The following is a 25855-nucleotide window of genomic DNA, read 5'->3' on the forward strand; positions in this document are numbered from 1 at the left end:
AGCTCAGGCATTACAACAGCGTCATACAGCCCAACCTCAAATTTTAGATGACCAAAATATGTTTGTGCTGGCTGGAAACAGAACGCATGGCCAAGAACCGCTGCAGACGGCTACAGTAGAATCGAGTGATGAAAGAAGTAACATGCTCCACTTGCCTCATTCATTCCAGGTATGTTCGCTCTCATCCCATCCTTTGGGAACTTGTTCGGTAGCCCTCGCTCGCTCCTAAAGAGTCTCACTCACCCTGTGTGTCGCTTTGGGCCAAATTGTCTACCAATGTGATACGAGAAGGCTGACGATCTGATAGAACTACGTTATCCGGTGCTCCACATGGCATTTCAATGCATGACCTCTCTATCAGAGGGGGAATCTTTGCATTAGATTGCGTAAGACTATCTTTCATTCGTATTTTAGCACAGCGTTGCGTAATAGTAGCATGACATCGCGTCCACCTGCCTACTTGGCGTAAATTTTGCTGAGATCAGAGCTTTTCTTCAGCAAGAACGTTTTCAAACCTTCCTGGAGCATTTGAAAGAGAGAAGAGTCTGCGTTGGTGAGATACTGTACTGTAGCAAACAACATTGAGTGCTCTTATGGAACGATTCTCCCAAATTTCTGCTATACTTGCGTCAAAGGCTGCACGCCGACTCATTCGATTCACAAGAGTATGTTAGTCTTTGACCGGATCGATGCAATCTTTGTCTTGCTATCAGTGCTATCAGACCGACACAAGCTTGTGCAAGCTTGACGGAAGGACGCGAGTCACGCTGAAGTATTGCTTCAGTACGGCGTAGATTGCAGTACAAAGTGGTACAGTACCTGGTTGCGAAAGCTGTACATGTGCGAGCACGGACAGGTCACCTTGCAGCATCGTGTGTTCACAGCGTCCCGTCACCATGTAAGTACGATACAGTTTCACCGCGAAAGTCGCACTGCTGTCAAAGTTCTCTGACTCTATGGCGGTCACATACAGTACAGTACTCCCTTGTCACTCAACCCTAGCCGGCTGCAGCTGGATGTAGCCCAATTGCTCCAATTCTAACCAGGACGAATTTTCTTTGGCGGCATGCACGTACAATTTTGGCAGCCAGATACTGCTCCAGTGATCTGTCTTTGCGTGAGCGTGGCTCGATTTGGCCAAAATCGAAGACAGTTTGCCGGATTTTGCAAAAGCAACAGGCTCTTATTTGGCTAGAATGGAGGAACAAAAGGAGTATGCAGAGGCACGAAGCTCTGCTGTGATGCCGGACTATTCGATTCAATCGACCGTCTTGTGCACTGCAATGCACCAAAAGTACAGGTGGAGGACATCCCTAGAGTGAAGTAGACAGCTTTTGCAGATACTGCACAGTCATGCTGTATCAGAGGAGATTTCAAGTACTCCTTCCATCACCCTTTGGACCAAAGTCAGACTCTTTCCAGCAGTCTGACTCCGGCAGCTTGCCTGGCGAGGTTCTGAGCCTGCAAGCAACACATACTTAGTGCTAGCCGAGTTCAGCCACTAGAGCAGTGTCCAGCTGCCAAAATTGACACAGCAGATTGCCAGGACTTTCTTACCCTGGCCAGATCTAAGGCTGATGTGCCATTCTGACGCGCATCTGGCAAGGCTTAACTGACAAAAGGAGCAATGAAGGTCAAAAGAACGCATCTGTTGTCTATTTCCGTACAATATTGTACTGGACAGTACCTTCCTGACTTCATCTCTATACAGTGATCAATCTGATACCTTTTTTGACCAATGGTTGATGGTCGAAGTCTTGCGGCAGTGGCAGGTTAGGCCTGTCTAAAACTTCCGAGACATTGACACTCTTCAGTCTGCAAGTGTGCATCCGCGATCACACTTGGATACTGTACCGTACTGTACTGACAGGCAGAGCCAGACAGCAATGAGCTCGACATCCCCATTAGCACTTGTACTGTACAGTACTGTACAATACATAACCACTGATCTGCAGTAAACACTTATGTACAGTAGCGGCTGTCGCCAGTCGATGCGGCTGATAACGATGATTGGATACTCAGAAACCAGTGAATCAATTTGTATCGCTGAACCACAGTACTCCTTCCGTCACTCAATTTCAGCCAAATGCGCGTCAAATTAGCCGCTGCACCAAACTTCTAGCCAGGGCAAAAATATTTTGGCAGCATGCATGTTCAGAAGTAGCCGCTTGACACTGCTCTACAGTAGTGCTTGAACTTGGCTAAAGCGTGGCTTAACCTCAGGCTCAGACTGCCAAATTACAAGGCAGACTGCCAGACCTCAAGGCAGCATGTCAATCTCACCTGCAGCTGGCTACAATTGAGTGACGAAAGGAGTATAGAGCTCCCACTTCCAGCTGTTGTCAGGCAGGGACAAGCAAGTACAAATGTGTTTGATCAGCTGTGCGTCGCCCACCGAGCTGCTGTCTTGATTGTCGATCGGCTCAAGTCGAGTGGCATGAGGTACTGTATCTTGCAGTCAACTCTGCCATTGTCCTGCGATGTTGCTCAGAGGGTACAGTAAGACAACAGAAAGAACGTACGTACTGTACAGTACATATTTCAATCAGGGTCCCCGAACACAGGTTACGAGAATCGGCAAAGCCAGTCAGGGCTTTTCGAGCGGCATCGTCCGGAGTAGACAGTCTGCTTCAGTAGTGCGAAGATTCCTACCGTTCGATATTGCGTATAGCCCTCGTTGTACAGTAACCATCGCGAAGTCATCTCATGCCTAGAACTTGGTTCTCCTGAGCTGCTATACTGCTGTCCGGGCAGCCATTCTCAGGCTGCAATCCAGCAGCAACGTTCCTGAGTCACTGAGAGTAAGTCATTCTCGTGCGCGAATTGCATTGGGCATGATGTCAAGAGATACTTGAATTCATGTATGACACAGGCTAATTGGATTTTCATTCGGATTACATCATGAACATCCTTGGAGCTGTTGATTCTTCTTACCATCGTTTGCTGTCAATGGAGCCCGCAGGTCCTGCCCGAGCATTCCAGTCTCTTTCCCTTCCCTCCTGTTCACCGCTCACGCTCTCGACCTTCTGCCCTTTGCAGTCTCCTTCGCGCCAACATATCCATTAATTCCTCTTCTGTGTATGATCCATTGAGCTCCAAGCGTTCGGTCACTGTCGAAGGTACCGGAGCCGGCGACGCAGCTTGCAGCAATTCCCCCTTGGGAGTTCGACTCATGTCGCTTCGGCGTGTTGCAGGTGGCCGGGATGCCTGTCGGCCCTGTTCCGTCATAGCCTCCCATTGCCTTGCTCTTTCACCGACGCGGGACATCGGTCCATTCGCCAGGGTGGACAGCATCGGGGATGTTGCACACTCGAATTGCGAAATCCGCGATGTCAAAGGTGAGCTAGGTGAAGAGGCTGTTGTATCTGATGTGTCATAGCCGCAAGGACTGGAGTAGTGGGCCTGAGCAGAACGAGGGAGGGCGCTGTTGATGAAGTCATACTTAGGGGCAAAGGGCAGGGCGGGCCGCCCACCTGCGCTCCGCTGAAGCGGGGCTGTAGACTGGTTTGGCATCGCAGCCCCATGTGTCAGAGTCAGTCCGGGCTCTATCGCGTCGCCTAAGTCGAAGACCTTGGGCGTCGACACGGAACCCGACTCTCCTCCATGCAAGCCTGCCTGCAATGGTGTACACTTTGGGCTGGAGCCGGAAGAAAGAACGTCTTCTTGTCCTGCTTGCCGGAGAAGAAATCTTGCGAAGTTTGCGTGTTGTCGTGTCCAAAGAGGACTGCTGTTGCCATGTGTCGTTGAAGTCTGACGATCACCATATCTGAGCTGCTCGGGAGCACATGCAGATGAGTATTGTTCTTGTGTACCCTCGGTGTCTGCCCATGTGATCATCGAGTCGTCCTCCACGTTGACGACAGTATCTTCGTCGCACGGGCCCTGCGGCGACGGGATGCCATCTGCTACCTCCCTGTCCCGGTGGTCGAAAGAAAAGTCGACTAGCTCCAACGGAAGAGAGAAGTCCTGGAGTTCTGGAAGAAGCAATTCCGACTTGATAAAGGCGGACGAGTGCTCGGCAATGCGATCGCCATTAGTGTCACTCTGTGAAGCATTGTTTCTCGTGATCGTCTGAGTGGAGTTTTGACGGTCCACCACAGGCGACGAGCAGGTGTAAGACATGTCATCGTCTTGCAAAGACTGTCGATCGTGCCGTTGGGTGGTACCTCTTGAGCTTTTCTCCTCATAGGTGTTTGTGGAGACATCATGAGGGTGGCGACGCTTTCGCCAGGATACATCCTGCAATTTGATGAAGTTGTCATACTTCATACCGGATGAATCTGCGGAGAGGTACTCGAAGGAAAGATCCTGTTCACAGTCTGATCTCCTCCAGGGAGATTTCCTCTCTCCTACAGTGTGCACGTCTGATCTCAACAGGCTGTCAAGGTGCGCCCGATCACTGCACAAAATGTCTACGATCGATCGATCGCCGTCATTCCCTGCTTCATCAAAAGGTGCAAAGAAGCCCATTGCTGCATGCGATGGTGATGCAATGTCGACAGTTGACGAGTCCATGTTCTCGAGCACGCTCCCAGCAGCATATGATCCCTCCAGGCTTTGGTCGGCAAGATAAGAGTGCATGTCGTAGTCGAATTCTGCTCTGTCGTCATCGCCGGTCCAAATGCTCGCTTCTGGGGGAGACCATGGTAGAATCGAAGAGGGGGCGCTTGCAATAGCGCCGTGCTTTACTTGAGCCTCCGGTGAACTATTGAGCTGCGCCTCCACAGGCTTCACAATGTTTTGCATGAGCTCATCGACCTTGGCAGCTTCGACTTCCTGAGTCTCCTCTGCGGTACCTTGTGCGGGCGACGTATTGGTACAAGTGTCATTGGTGTCTGGAAAGGGTTTTACGGCAGCCTGCTTGAAGCGCGGCGATCTTCTCAAGCCCTTCACAGTGCCATCATCCGGCGCCTGCAGGACTGCTCGTGTCTCAGCAGGGTGGGCATCCACAGAGTTGGACAGGGTTGGGTACGGCCTTGCTGCTTCTCGCATTGGGCTCAGCGATCGTCGGAATTCCTCTTCGCGACCGGGTGAGCCCTGTCCACGAGCGGAACGAAGGCCTCTACGTGGACTGGCTTGCGGTGGGGGGTAACGTTGTCTCTTAGGCGAAGTACTGCGAGGGCTACGAGGGGATGGTCCTTGGACGGCACTCAGTTCGGTCTGGACCTTGCCCGTAGCGATTCTCTTAAGACCCTTGGCTTTCTGTCTGGCCTTGATCGACTTCTCTGTTACTCGCGGTGTGTACTTGTATTCAGGATATGCCTGCTTATGCTCTGCTTCCTTTCGCTTGGCCATGTCTTTGAAGGTCGACTTGACCGACTCCGGCTCTGATTTCCACATCTGTGCTAGGAGAGTCGATATGGGGACAGCTGTAGAAGCCGTCATGCCGCTTGCTGACGAGTGTTCGCGCAAGGAAGTCGAGGTCGAAGGTGGCTGGATGAAGGAAGACGATGGCGCAAAGGTCGAGGACAGAGAAGGAGTGGGACTGCCGACTCTGCTTCTTCGCTCCTCGAAGGCTCCGAAGAAGGGCTTGGTGGGACTAGGATCACCATCTTGCGAGGTGCTGCCGAGGGCGGCTAGAGCGCTGGCTGTCAGAGCACCCCTCTTGAGACCACCTCCTCCACTTGAAGATCGTCTGGCATGACCTTTTGCGGGAGTCGTAGGCCCGGACCCGCCTCCTGTTGCTTGTTCTTGAGCTGCCAGGCGGAGCTCCTCCTTGCGAAGCTGCTCGATCTTGTGAGAGCGGTAGAGAATCCAGGCATTGGGAGGTCGAGGTATAGGGGCAGGGGATTGAGCGGGAACATCATCGCTGGATGGCGCTGCCGCACGATCTCGCGCTTGTGGGTGAGAAGAAGAGGACGTGCTCATTATGGATCGATCGCAGCCTGGCGACCAAAAGATATGTTGTTGAAAGAAGGTGTTCTTACCGAGGTGCTGGTAGAAGTGGGCGTGGTGCGAAGGTGGGCCACTCGGGTGTTGCTCGCCCTTGCAAGATCACCTCGTATCGGCTCAGGCACAGATGGCAATGTGTTGATTGAGATTCTCCTACCGCTTTGCCACCACGATGCTGACGGCCCTCCGATCTCCGGCGCAAGGCCTACGGACCATATCTGCTGCCGCTTCCATTGCCATCACCTAGGAATGCTACAGCGAGTATGGCTGATCGCCAGAGACTTGAGTGGAGTCTACCTTCACCTCCTTGCAGACGTTCTCGGGCTCGCTCAGAGACTGATGAAGGACAAAGGAGAGTGGGACAAGGGGTTGGGATTGCTCGTTCGGCCATGCGCAAGGGCGCGTCGCGGTCGCAACAGGTACGCGGCTGGCGGGCCGTAATTGGTTTGAGTCAACATGGGTAGAATGTCATCTGACGATCACGGAGGGAGAGGCGGACACAGCTAGGATTTGGGTACCGGCAGGCCTTCGTACCAACACCATTGCATACCGTTACGACCTACGACTACACACAGTTTCACTTGTCAACATGCCAGCCTTGATACAGCTGCCCGACGTGGCGAACACAACTCTCAAAGCCATCGATGAAGCTTCCCTAGCCCAGGCTTCGTCTCCATCCTACCTTCCATCCGGCAGCAAGGCGAAGTTGTCAATCCGGCAAATCCCGTTGCAGGACACTCATCACCAGACAACATGGACAGACATCATCCATCCATCAGAGGATGCAGTATCACCTCCAGCCTTCGAAGACTACGACGTCGAAGCTGTGCAAGCCTCTGAAGCGTTGAGGTATGCAAGGCAGGGTCGACCAGGTGGTCAGGTTGTCTTCTACACAGGGTATACACCTTTATCAGCTCCGCCAGTACCACCACCGCCACCCAATGCGAATGACGCAGATCGAGCAAATGCTCCGGCTCGCCCTACACCGCTACCCACTGCTCCTCCAAGAATCAACGGCGGAGCGTTGTTGGCTACTGCTGCTCCTTCACCCCTCGTCGCACAAGTTCCAATTCCGGCCGCGGCAGCTCCTACGCCTCTTCTACCAAGGTCACCTGGGCATCAGCTCCAGAGGCGCAGGCCTTCTCCCCACCACAAGAAGTGCGCTGCGGAGCCAGATCATCCAGACTGCCAATGCGAAGCGCCTCCTTGCGGTACCAAGACAGATGTGGTCTGGGTTCATCAGACCACCCTCATCGATCAGCCTGCACCTCCACCCGCGACGCCCATCTGCTACACCATTCAGCAGACTTCTACCTACTGGCAAACAGATCTGGGCATTTGGCAAACGACCGTCTTCCCCGTACTGAGCACGCAGTGGGTGTGGGAGCAGGTGCCCCACGTCGTGACCAGCGCAAGCACGACCTACAAGCACAAGGTCATCCCGGGAGGTGGACCAGAATGCAAGAAGCCGCCCAGCGATTGGTGCAAAGATGGCTGGCAGAATGGGATATGGCAAGGAGAAGGTAAAGAGCCTTGCTGGCCGGTGCTTCCTCCTACCGATGACGACTGGTGGCGTGTCAGCTGGAGGCCGTTCTTCCCGGTCCTGCACAATCCCCAAGTGGTCACTCTCATCATGATACCAGTCTTCTTGGTGGTCATCACGTTGCTCTGGGCAGTCAAGAGGCTGTCACTGCTGGTACTGCTGCCGCTGCAGATGTATACGAATTTGGTCCACGAGCTTGCGCACTGCTTCGCCGGACTGCTTGGTGGTGCTCGTATTTGCAGCGTAGGCATAGACCCGGGTTGTGGTCCCATCAGGTGAGAGGAAAAGAAGCAGTCTACGCAATGAGATACCGCATTTTCAGTACGTTGACAGCGGATCGCTTGCCCTATTCCCTATAGTACAATGCGCAATGGCTCCCCAATGTTCACCCTCCTCTCAGGCTATATCGGATCCATCATCTTCGGCACCATCATGGTCTTTGTGGCCTTCGACGAGAGATCTTCAAAGGTCATGTACCTCATTCATGCGCCCCTTTGGCTGATAGTGTTCTGGTTTGCCGAGGGCTTTTTGGTGAAGCTACAAGTCTTTGCGACCGTGAGCGGGAGCATCGTACTTTGGTTCGGTGAGTCTGACGTTGCTGAGCTGATCAAGAGCAGCTCGAGAGCTGACCACTCCCGTGCGGCGGAAAGTCTTCCAATGTCGCTTGTTGCGCTTCTACATCCTCTTTCTTGGTCTAATGTCGATCCTCTATGTAGTCTGGGATACTCTCGATGAGTGAGAAATCAGTCAAGCACCTCCATAAGGCATAATCGGCAGGCTGACAACTCCTCGCTATTTACTCCCTAGCATTCTGTATCGTAAACAGAATGAGTCCGACTCGGGCCTCCTGAGCAGACTTGTGCCAGGGTCTAGACCAATCAGTGAGCAAAGGAGATAGCGATGACTCAGAGTGAGCTCGATGACTGACGAAATCTCTTCGACGTGTCCATAGTATGGGGACTCTTCTTCACCCTGCTTGCGCTAGGCCACCTTGCCTTGGCCATCTGCTTCGGTGAGTATCAGTACTCAGAGATGCCATCGTCGCCATATGTACTGATAGCTTGCTTGCTGCTCTGGGACTCAGGCCTTCATTTCTTCAAGGGTGACATCCATGCTCCATCTGTCAACTTCCTTCCAACCTTTGATATCGGCAGGCCGGACTTGCGCAGCCAAGATGCGATCAAGAAATACTAAGACCGGGACACCTCGTCGCAGTAGTACTGAGACAGACACTTGACCGCCATTCAAGACACCGAATTGAGTCAGGGCTCATGTGCAGTCTACGCGGCCCGACACGTCATCGGTTGAAAATGTATTCGTAAAGTAAAGAAATTGAGTTGCGCATGTACTACTATGGTTGACTGTCGCGCGCAACAGTACCAGGCCTCACCACTGCATGGAGCCTCAAGAAGGGCGGCTGCTCTCGGAGGACATCCCATCGAGCAAGGAGGCGTGACATCAGGCTTGCTGCGCTGGTCTTGATGCGCTCCTTCTCAAGCTTAGCCCAACACCCTACGGACACCGCTCTCTCCATCCTCGAGCCTCATGCCACTGACGGGACACCGACCTTCCTTCTCTACATATGCGTTGATGCATGTGTAGCAGAATGCGTAGCCGCTAGGAATGACGGCAGGATTGTTCATAGGCGTCGCTCCGCAAATGGGGCAGGAGTTGTGGATGAGCAATCTGCTTTGAGTATTGACCGACCGAGGTGAGCCATCATCGCTCTCTGGAGGAGTCTGTGGAGGCACTGTCACGGTGACGCTGGGTATCTTGTAGCTTTTGCTCTTCTCATCGTCGTATAGAATGCCTCTTTCCGAAGGGAGTAGAACTCTAGGAGGGCCGAATCGCACGCCATCGCCTCCAGGGCCTTCTCCCTTACCGCCTCTACCATCACGGCGCCGGCCAACTTCTTCGCTTCCATACCACCACTCCAAGAATTTGAATAGGAAAATGCTGGCTGGCAGAGCGTATTTGAGAGACTCGAAGAACATGTAAGGTCCACCTCTCAGCATCCTCGTAAGGAACTCTCGCGGCCGTTGCAGGGGATTCGGCAGGTCAGGAGGTAGAATTGGAAGAGAACCTGAGGTCGACTCGTTGGAGGCATAGTCTGATGGAGAGGCTCTGACGATCTCAACCCTGAACAAAGAGAGCAGGGGAGAGAAGTAGGGCGTGTTGTTGAAGAGATAGCGAACATATTGGGAGAGGAGGAAGAAAGACCAGAACGTCTTGAAGTAGGGGTATGCTGCGACTGCTTTCGGATTGAGTGAAGAGTGCAAGGCTCGCAGGCGATCCCTCAATGAGACGTTTGATGAAGAAGAGATGCCCGTCCAAGTGGAGCCTCCGTGGCTGCTCTGACCTGCCTCAGCTTCATCATCACCGAAGAGATCAGCGTCGCTCGTAGCCCCGCCACCGTTTCTCTCCCACCAATCGTCTGCCTTGCGCTGAAGATAAGGCAAGCCAACCAGGAGGAACAGACTAACGTTGATCTCTGTACGGCTTAGTCCTCCCTGACCCTTCTTTGACTGGCCACTGCGAATGCCGCTGATGCCCATCCGCCTTCTCCTTCGGAGTCCGTAGAAGTTCTCACTGAAGCTACTACCCCACGTGCGGAGGTAGTGCCTCTCAACAAGAAGCATGAAGACGGCCCATAGCTCTTCGAAGCTGTTGAAGGCTCGCAGGAAGATGCGCGGCTGGCGAGTAGCTAGGACGGAGAGGGTATAGCGGATGGCCGGGGATAGGAGAGATGACAGCTGATCGGACGCCAAGAGCTCAAAGATGGTGGGGCGAGTAGGGTCAAAAGGTGTTGCAGCTGATGGCGAACCATCACCCGTAGGCATTGGCGGGTCCATGCCAGCTTACTCCCTTGACTTTGGGTGGTGTGAGGCGAGGCAGATCAGAATAGATGGGGACGGAGCGAACACGACGGCCGAGGATCCGCCCTTCCGGCTTCCGGCTCACCCTGCCACGCGCCCCTTTCCTCCGGCTTGCCGACCACCAAGGCAGTCGTACAAGAGACGGGATGCGATGGGATTTCGTGAAACTATATACATTGCAATGCTGGTTGTTTTGAATGTTACAAGCGTATGGGTACAGTATATCTTTAGACATCGGATCTTTCACCCTTTGCCAATGTACGCGGGCCTTGGCCGCTTTCCTTCTTCCACCCGCTGCAATTCTTTCTTGGCTGCCTTTCTCTCCGCTTCTTCAGCCTGACGTAGATTTTCCTGAGCTACCGTCTGTTTCTGCAGGTGCATAAGTCTTGGTCCTTCCTCATCCTTATCGGTCACGTCATTTTCAAACGGTGATCTTGACGGGAAAGCTACTTTTGCCCACTTCTGAAACTGATACCTCATCCGACCTACGTGATCGTTTCTATAATCGTCGTTGAGACAGAGAAAGCCGACGTTGTCCATGTTGAACGAATCGAAGAATTGCTTCGTAGAGAAGTCTGTGGATAGCTTGTAGAACTCTGTTGGCGAGGCAGCGAGAGTGTATTGATAGCGCATCAGAAGCCGCTGCGCGTATGCTCTTTGTGAGAGCCCTGACCAGGACTGACGAGCAGAAATTGAAGCAAGGGAGAAGTCCGGTACGTCATCGGTAAGTACTCTCTCCTGCGCTTCTTCGCCCGTCCATAAAGAACTTTCGTTGGGGACTGCCTTTCTATCCCAATGAGGAGTCAGAGGCAGATGAGGCTCCTGCGGGTGTGTTGCGTTGCTAGCGACGCCAGGAAACATCTTGTCGGCCGGTGGTAGCGCAGCAGCCATACCAGCTGCGCCACTTGCGCTCAGGAGATGGACAATGATGGCATCGCCACATTTCTCGCCCTGTCCGAAAGTCCATGCCTTGAAAACATCTTCTGTCTTCATGCGGCCTTGTTCGTCGATGGCGACCCCTGACATACAGCCGGCGATGGACACCTTCGTAGCCATCCTTCCTCTGTCAAAACGGCCGTCGCTTTTGCGGTTCTTCCCCTCCCTAGGATGATATCGGGGCCAGGGCTCTCTGGCTTCCTGGCCCAGCTTCGAGCCCATGCCGGCGTACTTGGGACGTGGTGGCGGCCTTTCGTGAACAAACGGGTGTAGGGTCATATAAGGATAGCCCCCTTCACTTGCTGTGAATTCGAATGTGGTCTTTCCCGGAGGTAGCAGACCCAGGCTCTGCAGACTCTGAACGTGCTTATTGTCGTCCAAAGCAGATCGATATGGGAAGGGTATCCAGACCTCGAGAGACAGGGCCTGCGCTTGGATGTCGGCAAGACTGTTGATACTAGTCTGGATACCGAGTCGCCGTAGCAGATGGTTGCTGAGCTCTTCAGCGCTCAGATATCCGTCGGAATTTTCATCCATCTTGAGTATGAAGAAGGACCACAGCATCGCCTCTCGATAGCGCTCTACCACGAAGTGGGCCGCCAAGAAGTGGGTGCTGAGCTCAGGCCGATTCTGCAGGTCCTCGTTGCGGAACCTCGCTTCTCCCGTCAGACGCCAGCTCGGAGCAAAGGTCATACGCAGCTCTCTCAGAAGCGACGTCTTGTATACCCGCGGCACATGAAGCACGTAAGGACGAGCCCTCTTCCCGAAGCGCTGATCGAGGAGCCACGCCGAATGCTCTAGACTTGGCCATTCACCTGTCGATCTTGGGCCAGAGACCTGCGCTCCGTAGACCGGCAGGTTGGGGTCGAGGCGAATTATGGGACCAAATAGAGGGCTGGAGAAGGACGTGCTTGTAAGGCCAGGCCCAAAGAACATATCATCGTTGGCATGGATAAAGGTATCCCCCAGTCCAGCCATGCCTTCAGAGCCAAGCATGCTTTCGACAGCTATCGAATTGAATGTCGGCAGCACCTGCTCCTTCCAATCGGCAAGAGCATTGCGGCTTGTGTCGGCAAGGGTTGCATTGACTAGCCAGTTCGGCTCGAAAAGATTCCAGTCATGGTGTACCCGGAGCTGAACACTGGTCTGATTCCCGTTTCCGGCTCTGGCCGAGCTTTCGAGGCGTGCTTGGCTACCTGTGAGCACGTTAGTGTGATTCGTCAGCAGCCACTGTGGAAGCTGTCCCCACTGTTGGCGCCCGCTCTCGGTAGCGAAGGTACTGCGCTGGATTTGCAGTGCTTCCCATCCGTCAGGCGCTGAGTCCGCCTTGTCCCCTGCTGATCCCGGCTGATCAAAGGGAGCAGGAGGAAAGAAGGAAGGAATGAGGAGATGTATCTTCGAAAGATCCTGTAGGCTGTGATATGCCGATCGGGCCGAATAGCGAAGCTCGTCGATTTCCCGGAAGCGGTTCTCTCCAGCATCCCCATCGGTACGCTTGGAAAGGCGTGTGTATTTCTTTGTAAGCGCCTTGCCTTTTTCAAGCCGCGGCCAGCTTTCGAAGACCTTGCCGATGGGTGCCTTGGTGTTTTTGTAGAGCAACATTTGTCGCCGATGCTCCCAATCTGAGCCATTGACGCTTGAGATGACGACATCGTACCGCCTTGTAGGATGCTCATTTGGATATCGGATGCTGGGACTGACGACACCATTTGATATCCATGCTTCTATCGCGTCCGAATTCGAGACGATGGGCTCGTACTCGAGCACGGGCTCTATTCTCCTTCTGATACTTAAGGGCGGAAAGGTGAAGGGCAACGGATCTGTGGGCGGATCGATTCGGATGTCCGGCATGGGTCCTGTCGCCGCAGCTTCATCTCGTAAAGGAGGCATGTTGGGATCGTTGGCTAATCTATCTCGATTGGGTCTTCTCAACTGGGCAGGGCGAATGGTCTCAGATCTCCATCGATTCTCATGGGCATGATCTGACAGAGCATACCGGAAGGCTGTGTAGAGTACCCAGGCGGATGACAGACAGAGTGCAGCTACTCCCAGTAGGACAATACGGGCAGGTGGTCCACGACGACGTGAGCCTGGCCTGTCCCAGCCCTCGCTGTACCGCTCCCTTGCGCCGCCGAGGAGAGAGGACTTCTCTGGATGGTCGTCGCCACTGTCTCTGCGACTGTAAGGCCTATCGAATCCTGCCGCTTGTGCCTCTTGCCTCCGTTTGCTGCGTTCCAAAAGGAAGCGAGCAACTTCCTGCTCTTCCTCCATTCCTCTGATCACCGGCACTGAGCTTGCCATGGCTGGCCCCTTTGCCGATCTCGGCGATCAAGACGCCTGATCTTGCGGAGGGGCCGTTGCAGGTGTGGCAGTCGTGTAGGGAAGGTACCGAAGAAGTCGAGTCCCGCAGGGAATGAGGATGACGAGGCCGACGATATCAACAGATGGGAGACGTGCTAAGGATGAGGGTGATGGCGATGGCTGACCGCGAGGTGCTGAAAAGGGCGACGCTGCTAATATGTCCCTGCCTCTGCCGAGCCTGTCCGGCGACTTCTTGGTGAATCTCTGCCGATTTTCGGCACAGGCGGCGGCGGCGGCGGCGGCGGAGCGGAGAACGAATCGCCCTAATCCCGTTCCGGTAGACGTCAAGCCCGGCCCTGCCGCTTTTGTGTGTGGAGTGAGGTCCTCGCCAGACTTTGTATCTGCACTTCACCATCACTGGACGCGATGCTCACCCGTCGCATCCTCCTGCCCCTTCTCGCCGTCATCTTGGTCCTTGGCACGATCAGGATCTGGATCTCGGCTTCCGGCAGGCCAAATCTGTATCGAGTGGCCCAATCTCTAGGACTCACGACCAGGCCGATCATGTCTGACTTCCAGAGACCTAGTGCGGAGGGTGACTCGTTGCCGGCTCGGCGGGAGGAGCTTACACTGATGACATTCAACATGTGAGCTTCTTGGGATAGGTGCCGCTTCCGCTCTGCGTTCGTCTAGAGAATCTCAGCATTGACTCTTCTGGCTCCTTCTCCGCATCAGTCGCTACGACAATCCCCTTGCTCGACGCTACCCTGACCCGCCCGGTCCTGATCGGACGCTCCCGCCTCCAATATACGGGGAATGGTCATGGGCTGCGAGGAGATTTGCAGTCTCAGACATCGCTTTATTCCACAGTCCAGACATCGTCGTCTTCCAAGAAGTGTTGCATTCCCAACTGCTCGATCTAGCGTACCTCCTCGGTGAGGACTATGACTGGGTCGGAGTGGGGAGAGATGATGGCAAGCAAGCAGGGGAGGCTGTGCCCGTCTTCTACAAGAGGGACAAGTTCTCCCTGGCTTCAGAGCAGGATGGAGGCGTGGGAACTGGCGGTGTCGAGCATTTCTGGCTAAGCGAGACTCCATCGGTCGTTGCAAGTGTAGGATGGGATGCTGTGAGTACGAGCTCTGGACGCGGCACTCGATGGAATATTGACACCTCTCACACTCCTCTCTACATCAGCAATTGACGAGGATGTGCACACACCTAGCATTAAAGCTGCGTACCGACGCTGCCGTCTCGTCGAATGCTCATCCCTCTTTAAGAGCTCCTATTCATGTCTTCTCCACTCACTATGACCACAAAGGTGTCGTCGCTCGAGCCAAGTCGTCTGACCTCATCGTCGAGAAGGCTAATGTGGCACGGCGGCACTCCCGAAGGACTACGGGCTTAGAACCCCTCGTTCTTTTGGCCGGAGATTTGAACAGTCCCAGAGAGGAGCAGGGTTGGCAGGTGAGTCATGAGCCTTGTATGGACGACGGTAGACAGGATGCGCATAAGTACTGAATCTCGTCGAATCGTTTCGATCAGAACCTGGTCAAGGGTCACCACGGTGTGCCATCCCAAAGCTCCTTCCTAGGCAGTCCCTTCTCCTTCTATGACCTACAGCTGGCCAATCCTACTCGCTACGGGCTGCCCTATCGAACAGACTACTCGGCTGGGGGCGGTAAGAATAACACCAAGCTTAAGCGAGAGCAGTCACCTCAGACACGGCGTGGCATCTTGTCTACGAATTACGGACCGCCATCGTCCTTCACTGACTGGACCGCGTCACGTGATCGATCGGCGGCAGAAGACCGCATCGACTTCCTCATGGTAGGAGACAACCAGCCCATTACCTCTGACGGGTCAAGCAATGAAGCGGGATGGAAGATCAAGACGGTGGGCATTGTCAGTAGCTGGAGCGCCATCGAGGGTGGCATTAGGGCGAGTGACCATCGCCCGGTGATGGCCCGGCTGCGCTGGGAGGCTGGACAGGAATGAGATAGTCACTGTCACCGTTGATCGTGTCTCCTCTACCTTCATTCATTCATATCTGGGGTATCGAAGCTTGTTTCAATTCTTTCCCGGTGTTGGTTTCGCCGTCACGCTTTAATTGCATCTAAGTTCACCGACGCGTCGTCCGTTCCGCGTCAATGCCACACGGAAGTGGGAGCTGGGTCAGCATTGCACGTCAGTTCTCCACCACATACTACATTTTCCTGCTTCCGATCTCCCTTTAATCCAGCCCCTCGCTAGCCCTGTGTAATGCCTTCTCGTGCTACCGACTTACGTCAGCAGTCCCGCTTTGCGGATCCAACTCCATCGCGCCGAGCTTCGCGGGTAGACGTCCGCCGTGATGGGGCAGGCGATGCCATCGAGGAGGACCAGAACGGCGTAGAGGACGACGAGGACGGAGGAGTATCGGACAACGAGGCACCTACCTCGAGCAGGCGAAAGAGGAGCGGTGCTGGCGCCTCGAGTTCCACCGGCGACGACTCAGACCAGCGTGGACAGGGCTCTTCACGCAGGCCACCCAAGGTGTCGGAGGATCCGGCACCTCAGCCTCTCACCATGGACTCGGTGGCCCTGCTCAAACCCTCGGTCCGTGCTTGGGACGATGCGAGCAGTAGACTGGCCACGGTCAAGGGCTACTATCGGGAGACCAGCGCAACATATGCTGAGTGCAACGGCGAGGAGGGAGAGGAGGTGCGTGGAGATCTAATCTACGGTGGCTTGAGTGGGTGTGTGCTAATGCAATATTGATACCTCTCACTCGCAGATGCTCGGGGCGCTAGACACCGATTTCAAAGAGCTCATAGATATGACTGTGGAAGCGAAGATTAGGAAGGCTGTAATGGACGATATCGTCAAGGCCATCAGTCATGGGGAAGAAATCGTGAGTGCCTCCCACCGATCGTATCTTTGGAAAGGATGCTCTCCCACTGAAATTACACTGCTCATCCTGATCCAGACGGACGCAAAGATCCAGTACGAGACAGCAGTGGCCGAAGCAATGCAGCACTATCGAAGCAAGACCCAGCGACAGAGGTATCTGAGTACGTCAGCTTACAAGGACTTCAAGGAGGCCGTATGGGTGAGCAGCTTGGGTATGCAGCGTGAGGTGATCTACATCAGACTGACCATAGGCTGTCAATTGCCGGTGATCAGGACGCTTACAAAGAAGAAGCGATGCCGCCTCTCACTGAGTTCATCCCTGCAGGTAAGTGAAGCTGCTTTTGACTCACGCAGTGCGAAGGCAGCGCCTCCGAGCTGATGCTTCGCCCTCCCTGGTATTCATCACTGCAGAGAGCGGTGATCAAGAGGACGATGACGAGTTTGCGATTGGTGGAGTACGGATGGAGTACAAGTGCCCTCTTACGATGGCCATTCTGGAGGAGCCAGTGACAAAGTAAGTGTCAAATGGTTGAAGTGCTCATCTGCAGTTCGTTCGCACCTGCTGATCTGGTGATTCTCCTCTCTGCTTCCACAGCCCCGCCTGCAGGCACTCATATAGCAAGGCGGCCATTATGGAGTACATAGCCACGCAACGGCGCAACGACGAGGCTGCGCGCTGTCCGCGATCTGGCTGCGACAAGCAGCTGAGTGAGCGGACGCTCAAGGACGACAAGGAGCTGGAAAAGAAGGTCAAGGCCTATACGAGAAGGTTGGAAATGAGGACGGAGAGCAGGAGGACGCAGGCGACGCAGATTCTTGATTGAGTGTGTGTGGTTACATTTCAGACGGAGGCATTCGAGAGTAGCGGTAACCTTGACATTTGTACAATAGAGACCGACATAATCCTGAACGGAATCGACCACATGCCAAGCAGAGCGCTTCACCTCCTCCGAGGATGTGTATGGGACGTCTACTTCCCGCCTGCGCCTTTGCTCCCCGCGAATCCCTGCATCTTCGACTTGACCCAGTCGAGCTCGTTGAGCACCTCTACTCCCGTACTCCTGGCCCAGACTACGCCCCTGCCGAACACGTCCTTCGCGAGCTGCCTGACAATTGGCTGGTCTTGACCTTTCCCGCCCTTGTAGTCAAGGTTGCTCGGGATGGGTGTGCCCGCGTACAGCCAGTGCAAGTGATCCACTGCGCTGAGAACGATCTGATTATGCAGGTACGTCTGCTGCTCATAGGGCTTGAGGCTGTCGTGTGATCCCCAGTCTCCCCCAAGGCTCGCAGCATCGCCCAGGACTTCGGTCAGTATGCGGGCGTCGCGAAGACCGAGGTTCAATCCCTGCCCCGCAAGAGGGTGGATGGAGTGCGCTGCGTCGCCGATGAGGACAGTCCGGCCTTTGGCTTCGTGCACATTCGCTTCGCCTGCAAAGCCCGTGAGGGAAAGAGCAGAGTGTAGAAGGTTGGCGGGCAAAAGGGAGTTGGAGGGTGATGCCGTCGAGAGAAGTGAGGAGCCTAGGTACGCGTCAGCGTGGGCTACCTGCAGAGGAAAGGCCCCTACGCTGCGAGCGGCAACATTCAGCACAGGAGGCGGCACTTCCTCTTCCGGTACGAGTGTACCAGCTTCCGAAGCGGCTTGTAGACGAGCCTTGATCTCTTGCCGAAGTAGAGAGATGTCGAGGTTTGCGGGATCGGCAGTGGGCGACGTGATCAGGGAGAAGATGTAGGACATGGACGCCCACGGTAACCTCCAGGCTGCCGAGACCAAGTCTGCCATGATTGAAGATTGGCCTTCAGGCGTCGAGCGGTGCAGTGCCGCGATTACGCTAGCGAGGTTTGGGGGCAGCGTCCAGACAGTCGAGGCTGCGCTAGTCGAAAGCTGAAGAAGAGAGAACAGGTGTTGGCGTCAGTCTGGGTCTGATGGCTCTCCTTCGTTGCTCTCGCACTCACCGGAAGCCAGGCTATGGTTCCAGTCGGCAGGAACCTCTGGTAGGCAATCTCATGGCCCCTTCTCAAACTCTCGCTCTTGTCAAAAGACAGGGTTCCGACCAGACCATTGCATCCGTAGCCCCATCCGAATTTGTCGATACCGGCGTACTTCCTCACCGGGGAGGAGTCTCCATCGGCGCCAATCAGCAGACGAGGTCGTAGCGACCTCTCGGACGACGCCGAAACTGTCCGTACATTTGGCCAGGTGTCAACGTGTTGAGATGCAGCATCAGTAGAAGCGCCTACAGTGGATGGCTCAATGCTCTCCACTTTCGTTTGGTCCCACACCTCAACATCAACCACACTGCTCTTGTCTTTTATGAAGCGCAGCATCGCTTGTTGTAGATTGGAAAGCTCGATCATTCTGCTCAGTGGCGAGCTTGAACGGGCCGTGGCTTCGTTGCCTTCACCAAGGTCAAGTGCGGCTCCGGAGAGGCCATCGGACACATGCATCGATGTGATGGGCTGTATCCGGCGGTGGACCAGGTATTGGGTGACTCCGATGTCTACATCAGGAGGAACAGTCGCTTGGTAAGCTTCACCAACAGCATGACTGGACCATTATCTGCACTCACCCTGGAGCCACAGCCAATTCTCCATTGTCAAGCTGACGACTCGATTCTCCCAATCTGCAATCTCTTGACTGTGCTCCACATGGCCTGGAGCGTCTGCGCCCTGTTTTTCCTGCGCCCATGTCCTCAAACGGTCTAGGGACGCGGCTTCCAAGAGTACCAGGCGCAAAGGAGACCCTGCAAGCGACGCACTTGATGCCAGCTTCTCGGAGCTGATGAGCGAGCAGGCCAGCGCAAGACCCACTACGCCACCGCCTACGATCACAGCGTCTGCATGCTCTGCGGCAGACACCATGTGTCCCACTGTCTGTGATGTGGTGAGAGCCGCGCTTGTTGCGAAGGTAGCACGGAGGGGGGGTCGGAATGGGGACATTCGCGAGGATAGATGGGGAACTGGGCAGCTGCGCCGCAAGGACGAGCCGGCAAGGGTGTGTAGTCCGCGCGAGCTCTCTGCGCTCAGAGGAGCATATTGCAGTGGCATTGCCGAGCTCGAAAGGATAGCAGACTCTGATGCTGTTGTCGAGGCGCGGTTGGCCTCTTCTCTCTCTTGCCGTGATCTAGCTTTCTTTGCCTGCCGCTCCCGTTCTTGCTGAGCTTGCATGGCAACCTTTTGCTGCCTTGCTTCAAGCTTCCTGGACTTCAGCGCAGCAATAGCAGACGTACGTGGTTCCAGGTGCTTCTCTGACCAGGTCCGCAATACTCGTGACTCTGTAGCGATCCAATCTGCCCGCTTCGAGATTGCTGCGCAGAGGCTTCCAACGGCCCACTGCTCCATGGAATGGCTGGCTGGGCGCTCTCGCCACAATCTGGTTGCAAAGCGCAATGTCAGTTCTTCTTTTGTCATCAGAGCCAGTGCTTCCTTGACCTTGTCTCCTAGCCACATAAGCGTCCGCTGGTCTCGCCTGCGCGAGGCCATGATGTAGATGGGAGAGAAGTGCTGCATCTTCGGGCAGACTGCAGGAGTCTGGAAAGATGGTGGCTTCTCACCAAAATCTGACAGTGGTCGTAACGAGAAGGCATCACCTTCTGACTCCTGTAGACCGAGAGTGGGAACGATCTGCCGCAGACTCAGTCTGTATCGGTCTAATGCATCATTCAGCAGGTACCGTGCGAGAATCCGGTACGTTCCCTTCTGACGCGCGACGACTTCAGCCTCGGGAACTCCAGAACCCTCGACTGCTCCGCAACAGTGACTGATGAGATTCTCGAATGTGGCTTTGTTGGGCACCACGGCGGCGCTTGCGTTGCTTGTTCCAGAGCTTCGAAGGTTGCTCTGCTCCAAATCACCCGACTGCAAGATGCCGCTGTGGGAGAGAGCCTCTGCATCGATGTAGAAGAGGTCTTTGATGAAGCTCTTGAAAGATGAGCGAACAGCGGTGTTCTTGGGCTCAAGAGCGGCTGAACCAGCAGGCTGCGAATTTGGGGCTGCATCCCTTTTGGCATCGTGCGGAAGCGAAGCGCCCTCTGCTGCCGAGAGTGGAGATGAAGTGAGTATCTCGAAAGCCGATAACATCTCGCTTACGGACTTGCGTTCGCCGAGAGCCAGTAAAATGCTATTGAGGGTCTGTGTGGAGATCTGAGGTCGATCAGAGGGCGCAGCCTCTGAGCTTTCCGCATCGAGAAGCGTCAAGTCAAGACTGTATGCCATCTTGAGAAGCAGTTGGAAGCTGTTGAAGTGCCCTCCCAGACGCAGCAGCTTCAATGTGTAGTCGATTATACTGCGATCTGGGGTCAGTCCTCTCGCAAGCATGTCCTGTATTAGTCCGACAGCCTTCGCAGCAGCAGTCCTAGATGCCACTACCATCTTCTGATCTTGGGTTTTGGCGTCAGCCCTGCCGTGTTTTCGCTGCTGTGCAGACCAGGGAGAATCTGCGATGGTTACGATGTTCCGGGAATTGGCTCGGATCATCAAGAGGTAAGTCTGCGTGCTGGGCGGGAGGCTCAACTCGTTGATTTGCTGCCAAACGAGATCGGCGAGGGAAGTATCTCCAGCCTCGGCTGCATGACTGAGGACGTGATCGTAATCTTCGATTGAAGGTCCAGCTGTTGCGCTGCCTACCTCTCGAGCGCCGACTTCCCGCAAGCGTCCGAGGACGAAGGCAACCCTTTCCACATAGGTTTGAGACAGTGAGGTGATCGTCGAGATCTCCGAGCCCATGCCACTTTTCATTTTCGAGCGTAATTCTCGCATAGCGACGGCTTCCCATTCGCTACCATATTCACCTCTCGTCTGTCGCAAGAGCTTCATGTTGTCCTTGTACTGCCTAGCGTGTACTGTAGCCCTGGACCAATTTGGGGAGATGGCTCGGAGTACCATGCGATGCCATGACGTCTTGAGACGTAAAGGAAGACCTTCACGGGTCGCCTCCGGCCGGAAGAGCTTGTAGTATGAGGACCAGACACTTTCTGGGTCGGGCTGCTTGCCCGTTGCATAAAGCTGTGAGAGAAGCTCGCTCACCAAGGGTGGATGAGCTTGCTGATTCGATGGGCGCCGGCGTCTTTTACCTGCGGCCTGAGAGGTAGTGGCTTGCGGTCCGCCTGACAAGACTGTGCTTGGGCTATGCTGTTCATCATGCTGCACTGCTGCTGTTGGTGCTGGAGCTGAGGAGACGGAGCGGGTGGGTGGGCAAGGGCGGGATGAAGGACCAGCTTGGGCTGACGAGGAGAGATTCCAGCCAGCTCGAAGCAGCGAAGGACGAGGATGAAGCATCTCGGCCTATTCCGTGCTTGGCCTCACCAGCTCTTATGAGGGGCGACGCAGGTGATGACTATAGGAGATGGTATCGGCGATGAAGGAAGTCCTCGTCGTGCGCCGCTTTTGCCTTGAGCGGCTTCTGTCTGGCCGCGAAGGTCTGGGCAGATTTTTGGTCCTTGGCGGGGGAAGGGCTGCTTCCGTTCCGCTCTGCGCGGCGCGAAGAGTGGGCCTGAGCGTCGCGAGTGGCAGGGCGGGTGGGGAGGACCTGGTTGGTTGGTTGGTTGGTTGCTCGAGAGCAACAGCAAAGTGTAGAAGATCCCTCGTCGGTCGTCATCGTCGTCCTGCCTCTACCGCTCACCATGGCAGACAAGGAGGCCGCAGAGCGAGCAGCACAAGCCGCAAGGGCTCGCAAACAGGTGCGTAGTGTGGCCAGGCTAGAGGAGTCGCGCACGGGACAGTGGCATCTGCCTTGCTGTAGCTGACCCCCCCTTTCCCGTCTCTGCCGGACCTGGCCATCCAGCTCAAGAAGCATCAGCAGCAAAAGAAGAAGAAAGGTGACGGAGATGCAACAGGAACAAAGGGCGAAGCTCCCACTACGGCTGACGTAGAGCAGGCCGAACAAGATGCGCCAAGTGAGCCGCAGACAGAGCCACCCGTGCCCGAGGCAACAGAGGCAGATGACAAGAAAGACTCTGACAATCTGGACACAGAGGCCGATGCAGCTCAGGGATCAGACAAGAAGGAAGCTGTTGCTACAATAGCTGATAGAGCTGAAACGCCCAAACCCGAAAGCAACGGCTCCTCCTCTTTGCAAGCAACAATAGCCACGCTAGTCTCTGAGAAGTCAGGTCTCGCTGACCAGCTCGCAGAGCTCGAGGCCAAGCTTCAACACGCAGAAGAGTCTTTGCGCGGAACAATGGCCGACCTCGAGGAGTCAGAGAGCTTGAAAAGGCGATTGAAGGATCTGGAAGAGGAAGTCGAAAAGAGCAAAGCCGTCACCGCGAAGGAGGAGGCAGCGAGAGTACAGGCAGAAGACAAGATCAGTCAATTGGTGAGTCTTCGTTGTCGTTGCCGCAAGGGTCAGAACTTGGGGCTGATCTGAGATCACACTTCCTCCCTTTCAGTCGAAGAATCTGGAGGTCGCAAAGCAGGAGCAAAGATCGCTGCAGGACAGCCTCTCCTCGAAGCAGTCTGAGGTGACTGCTCTAGCCGCCAAGGCCTCCGATGACACAGCCACCAAAGCTCTACAAAAGACCGTCTCAGAGGGAGAGCAACGGATCGGTGTCCTCGAAAATGAGCTAGCCCGGAGATCAAAGACGCTGGCTTCTGCCGAGAAGGAGAGGGATCAGCACAAGACCGGCCTTGAGTCTGTCGAGAAAGAGAAGCGTCTGCAGGCCGAGCGATTGACCAAGCTGGAAAAGGAAGCCTCGGAAGCCAAGATCTTGAGAGACAAACTCGAAGCAGATCTCAAGAAGGCTCAGACATCTACTGATGCTCTGACCAAGGAGAGGGATAGCATGAGGGCTTCTTTAGACTCCGCCCGTAAGGAGGTCGAGAGTACCAAGGCTTCCCTTGAAGAGGCGCAGAAGTCCATCACCTCGGTGAAGGAGGAGACTACTGCGGCCAACAAGCGAGCCACAGCGTCATCTTCTCGGGTGGATGAGCTCCAAAAAGAAAACGAGAGGATCGTGAGCACTTTGAACGAGGTCAATGCCCGTGTAGGGAGCCTGACAGAGGAGAAAGCAAGCTTGTCAGAACAGCTAGACGACATTAGAAGTCAGCTCAAGAAGGAACAGTCCAAAAATGAGGAGTCACTCTCGAAGCAGCAGGTATTAACGAGGGAAGCCCTCGGTAGGGTCAAGAAGCTGGAAGAGGAGATCAAGAAAGGGGCATCCGAGCTGTCAAAGGCCAAGGAGGGTGCCGACGCAGAAATGCAGCAGCTAAGGAAGAGCCACCAGGAAGCTTTCGAGAAGGCCACTGCCGAGTCACAGCAGAAAGCCGACGATGCACGAAGGACGGTTGAGGAAGCGAAGAAGAAAGAATCAGAACTTCTTGCTCAGATCGAGGAGCACAAGAGCTCACTTGGTACCACAGAGGCGACACTGAAGAGCAGGGAGGCGGATCTGAAAGCTAAAGAGACAAATCTGAGCTCTGCTCAAAGTGAAGCAAGCAAGCATCGCAACAATTACGAGAAAGCCCAAAAGGAGCTGGAAGAAGCGAAGACCAAGTCACGAAAAGTAGAGGAGGCTCACAAGGAGGCGAAGAGCAAGATCGCCGAGCTGAGTAAGCAGCTGGAAGCCAGCAGCTCCAGCCACCAGGCCGCTCAGCGTTCCCAAGCCCAGACAGCGGAGAAGCTTGCTACAGTGGAGAAAGATCGTGCAAAGGCCGCAGAGGACATGAAAGCAGCTGAGAACAAAGTCACGCAACTGAATGACCAGCTCGCAGCTGCCGATCAGATGCGTGAAGACCTGTCCAAGGTGCAGAGCGATCTCGAGAAAAGCCGTCGCGATCTTGGCGCTGCAAAAGACGAGACAGCGGGACTGCAAGCTGAGATCACAAGATTGGAGGAGGAACTGGCGAAGGGAGAGGAGGACGGTCAGGACAAATTGAAGGAGGCCAGGAAGGAAAGCAGTCAATTGCGCAAGGATGTCGCGAGGCTCAAAGGCGAGGCAACGACCACCAAGGGCGAGGTAGATGATCTCAAGCAGCAACTAGACAAGGCAACGACGAAAGCATCGCAAGTCGAAGCAAAGTTCAAGAAGGAGTCAGAAGAGGCCAAGGCTACTCTGGCCGACCTGAAGAAGAGAGACAGTGCAACCACTGCTGAGCTGAACGATGCTCGAAAGGATCGCGACAGTGCTCGACAAGAGGCGTCCTCTCTACAAGAGGCCATCGCCAAGAATTCGGAGCTGGAGGCAAAGGCGCGTTTGCTGGAAGAGGAGCTTGCCAGCAACGTTGCAGAGCTTGAGACTGTCAAGTCTGATCTAGACGAGGCACTCAGGAAGGCTGAGCTGGCCGAGTCTACGGAAAGGTCCGCCCGCTCTCCTTCGCCGTCGCCGCTGCTCACTCCTGCATCTGCCCAGACACCACTGCCGCAGGGTGCAAAGAAGTCCTTTAGTGCTGCAGAGATGGACTCTATCCAGCTGCAGCACGAACTGGAAGTCTCACAGCTCCGATCTCAGGTTCGCAAGCTCGAAGCCAGTCTCTTTGAAGAAGGAGAACAAGCGCACAAGCTGACTCGCAAGATCGCCGAGGTAGAGGAAGAGCTCTCGCGACTAAAGATCCAGGGCTCAAGCGGGGAGGTGATCACTCCTGCTCCCACCCCCTCGCTCGCAAAGCTACAGCCTGGATCCTCGGGCAACGCTACGCTTGGGCCGCCGGGTAGCCGCGCCCACAGGCGCAGTGCAACCGCCGCTCATGTTCCCTCCCTGTCCACCTTAGCCGAGAGCAAAGTCTCGCAAGACCTGGAAGGAGCGGCGCCAGTTGCCTCAGCCTCTGTATCTCCCGCCCGTACGCGCGAAAATGCTCTCGTACCTCCCTCGCAGAGGCATCGACGCAAGGAGTCTCTGCAGCTCCTTGGCAAGAGGATAGCAGCAGATTTGACACCCCCTCAGCCTGGCGGTGCAGAGAGCAAGGCAAAGACCCTGGCTGCGGGGCAGGCAGCGGCGGACGGAAAGGAAGGAGGTGCTGTCGCCCACTCTGGTCACAGCAATGGCAATACAGCAAGACACAGTCGCAAGCACTCGAATCCATTGGACAGTGCCAATGTACTGGGCGCAGACGGGGAGGATGCCAGTCTGAGGAAAGCGGGCACAAGGAAGACTGCGCAATTGACTGATGGAGGGCTCCTCTTCTGTGCGCATTGCACGGGAGAGGAGTTACTGGTGGTGTAGCTGCTGAACGGGATGCGTTGCAATACCAACATCCAAGACCGCATCTTCGTCTGGCGTGATGTTCGAGGCTCACAGTCGATAGATGTATTACTGCGGATGGGGTTGAATCCTCAGAGGCTAAGATCAGTACCAGGACTTGTGGAGAGCACGAGACAGCATGAGCGGTGACGACAGCGAATGCACGGGTTGCGATTACAGTATCTCGAAGCTAGCCAAGTCTGTCGATACTTGCTGTCGCGAAGCGAGAGTTTGACACAATGTATCAG

At 55.0% G+C, this 25855-nt stretch overlaps 9 protein-coding genes across 9 annotated transcripts; 5 read left to right on the forward strand and 4 right to left on the reverse strand.

Moving 5' to 3' along the window:
- Positions 1 to 3003: 3003 nt before the first annotated feature.
- BCV69DRAFT_300205 (hypothetical protein) lies at positions 3004 to 6132 on the reverse strand (the record flags this gene model as incomplete). The annotated part of the gene is made up of 2 exons (XM_025494437.1): positions 3004 to 5934; positions 6106 to 6132. The coding sequence occupies 2 exons, from the start codon at positions 6130 to 6132 to the stop codon at positions 3004 to 3006; spliced, it is 2958 nt and encodes a 985-aa protein (XP_025346531.1).
- Positions 6133 to 7798: 1666 nt separating this feature from the next.
- On the forward strand, positions 7799 to 8333 carry BCV69DRAFT_251089 (hypothetical protein; the record flags this gene model as incomplete). The annotated part of the gene is made up of 3 exons (XM_025490413.1): positions 7799 to 8018; positions 8086 to 8170; positions 8243 to 8333. The coding sequence occupies 3 exons, from the start codon at positions 7799 to 7801 to the stop codon at positions 8331 to 8333; spliced, it is 396 nt and encodes a 131-aa protein (XP_025346532.1).
- A 601-nt stretch (positions 8334 to 8934) lies between these two features.
- BCV69DRAFT_287936 (hypothetical protein) lies at positions 8935 to 10275 on the reverse strand (the record flags this gene model as incomplete). Its single annotated transcript, XM_025493594.1, has 1 exon — positions 8935 to 10275. One exon carries the CDS (start codon positions 10273 to 10275, stop codon positions 8935 to 8937), a length of 1341 nt encoding a protein of 446 aa, XP_025346533.1.
- Positions 10276 to 10391: 116 nt separating this feature from the next.
- Positions 10392 to 13657, reverse strand: BCV69DRAFT_37467 (hypothetical protein). The gene has a single exon (XM_025495226.1). The coding sequence runs from the start codon at positions 13546 to 13548 to the stop codon at positions 10555 to 10557; it is 2994 nt and encodes a 997-aa protein (XP_025346534.1). The 5' UTR covers positions 13549 to 13657; the 3' UTR covers positions 10392 to 10554.
- A 287-nt stretch (positions 13658 to 13944) lies between these two features.
- On the forward strand, positions 13945 to 15676 carry BCV69DRAFT_284008 (hypothetical protein). The gene is made up of 4 exons (XM_025492894.1): positions 13945 to 14195; positions 14284 to 14674; positions 14743 to 15012; positions 15091 to 15676. The coding sequence occupies exons 1-4, from the start codon at positions 13975 to 13977 to the stop codon at positions 15541 to 15543; spliced, it is 1335 nt and encodes a 444-aa protein (XP_025346535.1). The 5' UTR covers positions 13945 to 13974; the 3' UTR covers positions 15544 to 15676.
- A 60-nt stretch (positions 15677 to 15736) lies between these two features.
- Positions 15737 to 16689, forward strand: BCV69DRAFT_37506 (hypothetical protein). The gene has a single exon (XM_025495227.1). The coding sequence runs from the start codon at positions 15808 to 15810 to the stop codon at positions 16303 to 16305; it is 498 nt and encodes a 165-aa protein (XP_025346536.1). The 5' UTR covers positions 15737 to 15807; the 3' UTR covers positions 16306 to 16689.
- BCV69DRAFT_251086 (hypothetical protein) lies at positions 16322 to 17261 on the forward strand (the record flags this gene model as incomplete). The annotated part of the gene is made up of 4 exons (XM_025490412.1): positions 16322 to 16636; positions 16711 to 16766; positions 16799 to 16951; positions 17033 to 17261. The coding sequence occupies 4 exons, from the start codon at positions 16322 to 16324 to the stop codon at positions 17259 to 17261; spliced, it is 753 nt and encodes a 250-aa protein (XP_025346537.1).
- Positions 17262 to 17407: 146 nt separating this feature from the next.
- BCV69DRAFT_251020 (ubiquinone biosynthesis hydrox) lies at positions 17408 to 19296 on the reverse strand (the record flags this gene model as incomplete). The annotated part of the gene is made up of 3 exons (XM_025490408.1): positions 17408 to 18319; positions 18391 to 18935; positions 19005 to 19296. 3 exons carry the CDS (start codon positions 19294 to 19296, stop codon positions 17408 to 17410), a joined length of 1749 nt encoding a protein of 582 aa, XP_025346538.1.
- Positions 19297 to 21991: 2695 nt separating this feature from the next.
- Positions 21992 to 23006, forward strand: BCV69DRAFT_37546 (hypothetical protein). Its single transcript, XM_025495228.1, has 3 exons — positions 21992 to 22112; positions 22217 to 22328; positions 22407 to 23006. Exons 1-3 carry the CDS (start codon positions 22056 to 22058, stop codon positions 22796 to 22798), a joined length of 561 nt encoding a protein of 186 aa, XP_025346539.1. The 5' UTR covers positions 21992 to 22055; the 3' UTR covers positions 22799 to 23006.
- The last annotated feature ends 2849 nt before the right edge of the window (positions 23007 to 25855 follow it).

This window comes from Pseudomicrostroma glucosiphilum (genome assembly GCF_003144135.1).
Source record: "Pseudomicrostroma glucosiphilum strain MCA 4718 unplaced genomic scaffold BCV69scaffold_11, whole genome shotgun sequence".
In the NCBI taxonomy this organism is placed as follows: Eukaryota; Fungi; Basidiomycota; class Exobasidiomycetes; order Microstromatales; family Microstromataceae; genus Microstroma; species Microstroma glucosiphilum.